The sequence below is a fragment of the Hippichthys cyanospilos genome, chromosome 2, assembly GCF_059441005.1.
Source record: "Hippichthys cyanospilos isolate Australia breed blue-spotted pipefish chromosome 2, RoL_Hcya_1.0, whole genome shotgun sequence".
Taxonomy (NCBI): domain Eukaryota; kingdom Metazoa; phylum Chordata; class Actinopteri; order Syngnathiformes; family Syngnathidae; genus Hippichthys; species Hippichthys cyanospilos.
The window spans coordinates 12,080,376-12,090,122 of record NC_142370.1 but is presented as its reverse complement, the minus strand read 5'-3'; the positions used below and the strand labels follow the sequence as shown (position 1 = coordinate 12,090,122).

Here is a 9,747-nt window from a genome sequence, read left to right as displayed (position 1 = left end):
TCGTTCTTCTTCGTGTCTTTGAATATTTGCGTATCGACATGCTAAATTGTTATTTCGCCACCTAACGGACGGGAAATGCCACATTAAATTACAAGAGCAAGCAAAAGACGTATGTTTGTATAGGTCCGTTATTTAACGTTTACGGAGAATTAATTCATAGATTGTTATTTTATGATGTAATATACCACGTGGACACAAAAATCAAAATGATCAGTTTATCCTCTTTTTATTGTCCATCCATCCATCATCTTCCCCTTGCTAATCCGGGGTTGGCTCACGGGGTAGCAGCCTCAGCGGCCCAGACATCACTCTCAACGGTTCCTTCGTCCGGCTCCTCTGGGAGGATCCCAGGAGTTCCCAGGCCAGACGAGAGCTGGCCTTTTATTGTGTTTGTGTAAAATAAACATTTTTGATTTCTTCTACATTGCAATAACACCAGAAAGCAAGAATTCCGAATACGATAATGTCAACAAGTGTCTACTATTCAAAATGTCTACTATAAAAATGCCAAAACACCAAAAAGTGTCCTTTGGGATTTGTCTTTACTGGTTGTTTGTTTTCTTCGAGAATTGTGAGAGCTGGAGTTTTCCCCCTTCTATGTTTGACGACCACTGAATCACCATTTTAAATAATTACAAATGTTCCTTCTAGTTGGGTCACCCTGGTTCCATGATTAGCCAACAGAGGAGAGGGTTTGCCAGATATGCCTTTTGTCTTTCGTGAAATTACTGTTTATAAACCATTGTTTTCATTAGCTCAGTTTGAAGTCATCCATCCATCCATTTTCTATAGCCCCTTATCCTCAACCAGATTATTATTCTCACGTGAATAAATTCCAACCCTTTTTGTTGAACAGGAAAATATTTCGATCCCTTATAATTTCACGACTCGTAAAACACACACACACACACAATCATAACAATAGTCATCAATAGTGAATACAAGCATAGGCATAACTGTTTTTATTGTCAGATTTTGATTACAGCTAGGGATGCAAAATCTTAACAAGAACAAAAAAACAGAACTATTGAAATGTGTGACCAAGACGACCAATCTTTATATTTATGCTTGTTTAGCACCACATTGTAAACTTGCACCACTTTCGCAACCTAAATCAACCTTATTACCAACAATACAGAACAAAAGACTGAAAGTACAAAAATAGAAAAAAAAGCATTATCACAAATGACACTGTGGTAAAATGTAAACTATAAAACCCTCAAAATGTAGTGAATCATTGACGAGTTCTTTGTAGCGTACAGTTGATGGGAAAAGCTGCGTGTGTCTAGCGGTCTTTGACAGAGCGCAGGTCTGTAGTTACTGGGTCGTGCTGGATAGTTTGGTGCAGCATGAGAGCCAGCAAACCCGCCCGGTTAGTCATGGCGGCCCGCAGGTTCCTCTCCTGCTCAAACAACTCGTCCAGTTTGTACCACTGGTGACACAGCAGAGATGACAAACACAGTCACATTCTGTACTTGAAGGGGAAGTCAACCCAAAAATGTCTTTTACAATGAAATGTTCCATACGAGTATAAACACGATCTACAATTAATATTGTGTTTGTGGAAAATCAATTAGGCAGCAAAATTCACCCATTTTTATCCATTTCAGAAGGCGGCAATTTTCTCATCTGTTCTCATTCTTATCTGAAAAATATTTTTCAGAGCCCCCCCCCCCAGCCCCACCCATGTTGCATAATGATTTTAAACTATGTGACTTCCTCCAAGTCCAATTAGACATTATGTACCCGAGGAGGTCTACTAGCATTTACTTTGAGCACTTGAAGTTTGTCCCCATTTTCCTCCATCTGGACAGTCCATGCGAGTCAGGTGCAACACATTTAAAAGGATAGGGATGGGAGCCGGCTGCTTTGACGTCTCTGTCTAACTACGCCTTTCTACCAAATTGGAAAATTTTCGGTCAGGGACGTGCGTGTTACGTGTTTCAACCTCCCCGACTGTCCCGTTAAAGAAATGGTTTGGATTCCTACTGTCTTGAGATTCCCAAAGAAGCTCACGAAGAAAATGTCAGACGGAGCCGTGCATACCACGCGAACTCTCTCCAGGTCCACCTCGGCGCGCCGGAGCTTCTCCCAGCAGTAGTGCTTGTTGCACTTTCTTTTGGACACCCGACAGAATTCGCCTGTAGGCTCGAAGACGTCTTTGACCAGAGGGCAGCCGCACACCTCATCTGCTGGTACCTGGATGACAGGCATAAACAAATGCAAAAAAAAAAGACAAACTTGTTCTCAATATTGTCATTGTTATTTTACATTTTCTGTAAGCGAAGGAGGGGAAAAAAATGACAGAGGAATGCAAATTTGGGGCAAAAACTAAAAAAACTCTATAATCTCATTTGAACGTTATATTTGTCAGCCCTACTACAATCGTAGAATTAGGTCCAAGCACATAGAAGCGCAATTCCAGCCACTTGAAAGGCAAAGAAGAGAATCAAACCTTTGGATCCCTAGAATGTTCTGGACACAACACCTGTAGCCTCTTGCAGTAGGTTTTGCTCTGAGGGTTGTAGACGTCGCAGAAGAGGCGAGTCGCTCTGAGTGAGATGACGAACATAGCACTTATATCACACTGGTACATGTGAATCAACACCTGTGCTACAAGTGTGAAAGCACAAATGCTAGCAATTGTGTGTTCCACCATTGTGTAGTGCCGGTGTGAGCGTGTTCTACAGTTTTGAAATGATGATTAGACGTGAATCGTGAGCAGACAGACGCGTAGACGTAGAAAGACAGGTATGCTCACCCTTCTATCCTCGTGGGGTACATGGAGCCAAAGGAAGTCTGACTTTCGTACTGTTGGGACAAAGGTGAGCCGTGGTTAGAGACTGTGAAACTGATGGCGTTGGAAACGGCTGAGGGATATCACCAACCTTAGCGTAACACCTCTCCATGTGTCGCAGTGCTACCTTGGGGTTGATCGGATGGCTGCAGGACACGCAGAAAATTTGAAAATCTGTGTCATCGCCGTCGCCTTCGTTGGCCTTTGGGCACACAAACAAGAATGACAGATTTCATGTCATTCTTCTTCTTGTCATTCAACACCAAAAACATATTTCTGTTATTCTGCTGCCACCTTTTGTCATGACCTGCCACGTCTCCCCATTGTGGGGCCTTGTATTATTGCAGGACAGGCCTGACCGAGCAAGGGGTGGAACCACCGGCTGCGCACCTGTTCTCAATTCCATCATCTATTTTGCGCAGCCGGAGAAGGGCGGCGGCGGCGGATTATTCTCTGAACCACCGTTGCGTCTGCGTCCCTTGCTTCTCGAGTTTTTCCCGAGTTTGTTCTTATCGTATTTTTTTGTCCGTCGCCTAGTTGTTTCCCTCAGTTGTTACTTTGCTTCGTGAGTATTTTCCGCGCTTTTTTTTGTCGTGACTTTTTCTCCCCTCGAGCCCGTTTTTCGAGCGCCCTATTTTGTTACTTGTGTTTGGCACAATTTTCGACGTCGCCGTCCTGTTGGTTCCGCCCCTGTCAGGTTTTTTATTTTATTTATTCTCTATTCCCGGTCGCGTGTTACGTGCTCCTTTTGTTATTAAATTTACTCCTCATTTGTTACTTTGTGTTCAGTCTCTGTGGGGTCCATACGCACCCCTTATCTCCGGTGTCGCAAAGCGTCAGACCTTTTTCCTAATATTAATACTAGTCTCAACCAATTCAAATCATTACCACTTCAGTTTTCACATTCTACAATTAATTCACAGCATTTTACTCCACTATCTGCTCCTACGCATGCACATGGAATTTTTTACAGTAAATGCATTCTATAGTCATATACGCAATATTTGCATACCTCCTCATCATGTTGCACCTGGTTGAGTTTAGAATTGGCGATGATTCCTTCCAGCTCGTGGAAGCGCTTTTCCATCAGGGTGAGGCGCAGCCTGGTGGCCTGCTGCTCCTTCCTGATTCGCTCCAACTGTCTCCGCCCCATTTCCTCTGCGACACAGGGGCTCTGCTGCCACTGCTGTATCCTCTGAGGGACAATCTCATAGATGCGGCTGAGCACACCAAATGTGGTGTGATAGTGAGTTTCATTTATGGCTTGTCTGTCGGAAAATTACATTGCTAATGACAATGTGCAAATGTGTAAAACTTAACAAAAAAAAAGAGATACAATGTTTGGTCCCTATAACACAATTTAACAATATGTTAGTTCATGTTCTAATTAATTTGCTCCTAATTCGAAAAGAGAAAAATTAACTGTTGCTGTTGCGGACTTAAAATGCAATACATTAGATTTGCTGATTCCGCAGAAACCCTCAGAAAATGTCACATACTCCACAAATTTGCGCCCCCATTTGAGAACTGCTGTGTTAGTGTAGCAAAAGTATTGGAGCGCTGACTGTAGACGTGTGCTTTGGTATGTACATATTGTATGTAAAAAAAAAAAAAAAAAGTGTACACGTTAGCCTCCGCCGCTGCTGTTTTGTAACTGTTGAAAAATGCTTTGTGGCAGAGGTATGTGTACTAGCAATGCAGCAAAATGTGTGCGTAAACATGTTGTAATACAAATGAGTAATACACAGGTGCAAATGGAATGAGACTCACTTGGCCGCAAGCTTCATGCCGCAGTTGTCCGAACAGTACTTGGAGGTGGTCCTGGCCGCTTGAACGCAGCCTGGTCCGAGACACTGGCGCAGGGTACTGCCAAGCTCCTTAGCATCGACCTCTCCGCCACCTCCACCTCCTCTTTCACTGTGTCGCACGCGCTCCCTGTGTCGCTGCTTCGCCTTGTGACGGCGTGCCTCCTCCTTCGGAGTGGAGAGTGACTTCTGTGGACAAAGACATCATCGTCACGTGTGGTATCGTGTGTGATGCTGGTGTTTCACGTGTATATCCGGTATTACATATACATTACCAGTGTTAAGTGTTAAGGGAAAAGGATTTGTTTTTGCACTGTGAAGTGTAATTGTGATAAAAAAAGGATTGGCTTTTTTTTTTCAGGAACTTTTTTTCTGCTCAGGCAAAGTTTTTTATATTGCTTTTTCCTTGTGTCAATGTTAAAAAGGATACAGTTTGAGGCATAGAGTATGTATACAATTTTAATAAATAATAATCTTATTCATGGTCGGCGTGGCAAGTGTGTGTGTGTGGGGGGGGGTGAAATGTTTTTGCAAATTACAATTAAAAAGCATTGGCGTATGAACATGTGCGCTACACGTGTAAATGTGCGCTACAGGTTTTACACATGTGCTGCATATATTACAAATCGTAAAATGTTGCAGGTGTGCGCTAAGCGCATATGATACAAGTGTTACATGCGCCAGTTGTTTTATCTGTGACATTGTTTCTCACCTTCTTCTCTGGCTTTTTCTCTCGTCTCTTTACATGTTTCACCTTCACCGCCTTCTTTCTGAGTGATTCTTCTTCCTCCTCCTCTTCTTCCTCCTCATCGGTATGCCAAAGCTGCAACAGATAGTCACGTCACAGGAAGGAGTGCCAGGAGAACGCCATTGGCCAAGCCACTGACCAGGTCATTGAATCCAGCAGCTTTGTACTGCTGGTAGAGCTCCAGCTCGCTTTCGCTGAACACATCTTCCTCATCTGTAAAATTTCCGCCATCTTTCCTGTGGCGGTCCCGTCGTCCCTTCGCACCGCGTCGACTCATCTCCTCTTCTTTCACGCGAAGCATCTTCTGCTCCACACCAGGAACATGCCACATCTTATGCAAAAAACTCACTTAATTTTGCTCAGCACAGACCCCAGCGTGCTATACATGCTACACACGCCACACGTGTCTGTCAAGTGAAACATGTGCGCTACAGATGTGACCGTTTGTTCCACGAGTGTTTATGTACGTGCTACAGACAACAACTGTATTGACAGAGTCGACGTCGCGATAACTCACCCGTGCACGGAACTGACACTGCCTCAGTCGACACTTCTGGCGTATCTTATTGGGTCCTCCAAACTTCTTCATGTCTTTACAAAAATCACAAGTTGCACAGTCTTGTGTTCTCAAACAGGCCTCACATTCTCCGCACATGCGGGCGGACCGTTTGATTTGCTGCGAGTCAAAAAAAACAAAACAAAAACATGAATGTTTGTCACCGGCAAAACAGACTTTGTTTCTGCTAGCCGCGTCACCTGTGAGCTTCGCCTGCCGTCACTCATGTAGTGGAGGGGTGAGCTCCCGTCGTCTTCGGGCTCTGCCTCCTTTGTTTTCTTCTGACGATACTTAATCTCCAGAGATGGGTCACCATCTGTGATGGACAAGAGTCAACAGCCGTGTGTGTGTGAGATAGAGAGACATGAGTTGTCTTAATGATGCAAACATTCCCCATATGTTCTCCTTTTATTTGTATTATTATCCCATTTTATTCTGCCATTCAATTACGTCACTGTTTTTCCAACTTCAACATGTTGCAATAATTCATGCTTCCCAGACTATTAATGATCTCACTCCTAACTTTCAGTTTTCCCACAGTTAAAAATCATCACCGCAAAAAGCCCTTTTCATTCTCAATGGCAGTTTCAAATATGGGTTCCCATTCGAAATATGCAGCTCCTTCATGTTGACAATGATTTTCAACATTCCCCAAATCCCACATACCTAAATGTATACTTTTTCAAAAACAAGTTGCACATTTTTAATCCATATTTTTTTTTCTCATTCCACTGTCTTCTCTACACTTCTCAACCCAGCCTCATGTTTCTAACTTCAACACATTCCAGCAATTCACACGTTCTGGATATTTTTTCCCCTTTCCAAAAATTCATTTTTCCAAATATTCTACATTTTACACCCAATAAATCACCCCTCTATTCCCTATGACACATTCAACATTTCAGATCAATTTTACTTTACTTTCTGACCAATTGAAAACAATCCAACTTTGAACTCTTCCACTCCAGATTTGAACTATTTAGCTCTTCCCCACCAAGATTTTTTTTCAAAATTAAAAAAAAGTTCAAATGTTTATCTTTTTGTCTTGTTCCCTATAATTTACAAATACGATAATTCCATATCGTTCAATATCTTTTCACATGATTCCACATTGTTCAATATCATTCTACTATATTTAATGATTCTTCAGAATTCCACATCATTCCAAAATGTTTCATTTAGCTTGAGTCACACACCGTTTCTCCAGAAATTGCTTCATCTAGTTGAATATTTGTCTTTAACATTTAACAAAGACCAGTCACCTCGACAAGACGGACAGAACCACACTCGAATGGATTTGGCCGCCTTCTCTGACACGCCCACACAGCCACCATGGAACCACTCGGCGCAGCCATCGCAGCCTCTGATTGGACAACAATGCACACAGGATGTAGGTAAAAATGTATTTGAGCACTTATAATAATGACAGCAACCAGTGTTCCAAAGGTGTTACATTCATGCTTCGGGTTTTAAATGTGTGCTACGAGTGTTAATGTGCTAGAGGGCTAAGACGTGTGCTACGTTACATGTACGAAAATGCTAGGGGTGTTACAGGTATTAAACAAGTATTACATTGGTTACAAATGTGAAAGTGTGGTGTTATATTGCCAATGTTATAATTGCTACTCTTTCCAGCCCGCCATACTTACTTCAGCAATTATTTTTGCTACTGTATATGTTGGTGGTATTATTATTATTTGGCTTTTTGAGTTCTTGAATTGAGTTGCTAATTTTGTGAATGTGTGCACTACAGGTGGTTCCCATGCTATAGATGTGAATATGTGTGCTATGGTTAGATGATATACAGTATATGGCACATGCGCTACAGCTGATATATGCAATGCTAGAAATGTGACGTGTTTCCAATGTTAATCGTGTGTTATAATAGTAATCATTTTGAGGGTATCAATTTAGTGGATTACTGTACATCATGAAGCAGTTGATGTCAGGTCGCCTACAGATGCAGTAGACTGGCCCTTTTGATGTTTCCTTGGTATTGTCACTTTCCTCCTCCTCCGCATCAGGATGATGAGACGCCTCTTCCGCCTTTAAGACAGAGACATATTTCCACAGCATCAAATGTTTTTCTCAGCAACAATGAGAAAAATAACTTTAAATTAACACTTACAAAAAGCGGTTCAGAAAATAGATGGATGGATGATACAATAGAGAACATGTTGAATTGAGCAGATTCATAAATGATCGATCTACAGTATTCGTATGAGGTCTTGATAGAAAACACAAACATTATTTAAAGGGGACATCACTCCAAAAATGTTCTTTAAAATATATATTATATGTGCTCCAACAATGCTAAACAATATTCTGTTTACTATCGTGTGCTCAGGCAACAACCAATCAAGGCTAAACTGTTTTCTGAGTTTGCTCAATTGCTCAAAAGCTGAGCTGCACAATTGTGATGTCATTTTCAGTCACCAGTAAGTGGCTGTTTGTTGCTTAAATTGTTGAATGTTAATCAGAATACTGTATTTAGACGTAGAACATTTGTGGGTTAACTTCCCTGTTGAAGGTTTGATTTATTCAAAAACAAATCCTGAGCAATATGTGCAGAAAAAAAACATAAAATGAACAAAAATGTGAAAAAAACGTAAAGTGATTGTAATTGTGTTTCGATTTGAACTTAACATCCATAGCTTGGGCAAAAAAAATAGCCCAAACAAAACTATCTTAAATACCATCTAACTATTGTAATTATTGTATTGTAACTATTGTAAATACGTCTTGTAAACACCCTATTCAGGAATGGTACCAATTACGCAAAGCCTCCATTTAGTTCATTTTCAAACATTTTTTTTTCTTTTAAATGACAAATTGATCAAATTAATTTCATTTATTGCCCAGGACAAATTCAAGGACAAATGTAAACATTTCAGCACAGCCTTAATGGCTTTTTTTTCACATTTAATTGAAACCATAGCTCTATGAAGATTCTGGCGTGCAACACAAAAAAAAGACCAAATGACGAGTCATAATTTGAAAATAAAAAGGGGGATTGTAAATCACAGTACCGCCATGAAATCTGGTTGTTTCAGGGTTGTGTTGAAATATATTTTGTCCAAATCTTATTAGAAGACAACCTTCAGTTTTGTAAATAATTAAACTACTCCATTTTCTCCTGTTAATTTCCAAGGGAAGTTCGCACCTGAAAATTCCCAGTTTTTTACAGTTACTCATCAGTGAGAGCAAAATGCGGAGATTCTTTGCTATCATCGGCTACGTTTTGTACATTTAACCACTTGCTGTGACTAAACAGCATTTCCCTTTTTTTTCACAGTGCCAATTTTGCTTGCAGTTCTGTGTAAACTAATTGGTTCGGTAGTAATAGAAGGTAAATGAAGAACAAAAATACAGGCACATACCAGACGCCATTGCGTCAAAGACGTCGTTGTTTTTATTTTGAATTCACCGCCACGAGACTCACCATCATTAGCTTGGGAGTCAGAAGACGCTTATCATTCTCCAAAATTCATCCACAGCCTTCTCTTTGTTCGACTTCATCCTACTCCTCTTCCTCACAGCAGCATCACCATTTGCATCTCGACCGCGTTTTCTTCTTCTTTTTCTTTGCTGCATTGGCAGAGTAACAGCGACACTCGTAGGTTGTCGATAACAGTACAACTAAACAACGTAATATTTAAATAAATTTAAAAAAAGCCAGAAAAAAGTTTTACTCTTATTAGTTTTTTTCTGTTTTCAAAGGCTGTTTATTGTAATAATATTTGTTTTTGTAAATTAAAAATTTGCCCAAATAATTCCTCTGTTTGTAACATGTGGCCCAAGTTTCACCTATGATTTTTGATAGTTTTTCACTTATGATCCA

The 9,747-nt window shown here is 40.8% G+C and overlaps 1 protein-coding gene across 2 annotated transcripts; it reads right to left on the bottom strand.

Moving 5' to 3' along the window:
* Nucleotides 1-947: 947 nt before the first annotated feature.
* cxxc1a (CXXC finger protein 1a) lies at nt 948-9,481 on the bottom strand. Of its 2 annotated transcripts, none has more exons than XM_088407421.1 (14): nt 9,349-9,481; nt 7,834-7,952; nt 7,169-7,269; nt 6,107-6,222; nt 5,868-6,026; nt 5,490-5,681; nt 5,315-5,425; nt 4,568-4,791; nt 3,810-4,017; nt 2,889-2,999; nt 2,762-2,811; nt 2,456-2,552; nt 2,047-2,199; nt 948-1,432 (listed from the first exon to the last, which is right to left on the bottom strand). In XM_088407421.1, exons 1-14 carry the CDS (start codon nt 9,352-9,354, stop codon nt 1,286-1,288), a joined length of 1,794 nt encoding a protein of 597 aa, XP_088263547.1. In that variant the 5' UTR covers nt 9,355-9,481; the 3' UTR covers nt 948-1,285. The 2 variants fall into 2 exon arrangements, with proteins under 2 accessions (XP_088263547.1, XP_088263548.1); XM_088407422.1 differs by having other exon boundaries at nt 5,490-5,654.
* Nucleotides 9,482-9,747: the final 266 nt, after the last annotated feature.

Coding starts and splice junctions, on each gene's coding strand:
- cxxc1a (XM_088407421.1), bottom strand. Junction 5,682..5,867: donor AGTGTCAGTTCCGTGCACGG/GTGAGTTATCGC, acceptor TTTTTGCATAAG/ATGTGGCATGTTCCTGGTGT. Junction 2,812..2,888: donor TGGAGAGGTGTTACGCTAAG/GTTGGTGATATC, acceptor TTGTCCCAACAG/TACGAAAGTCAGACTTCCTT.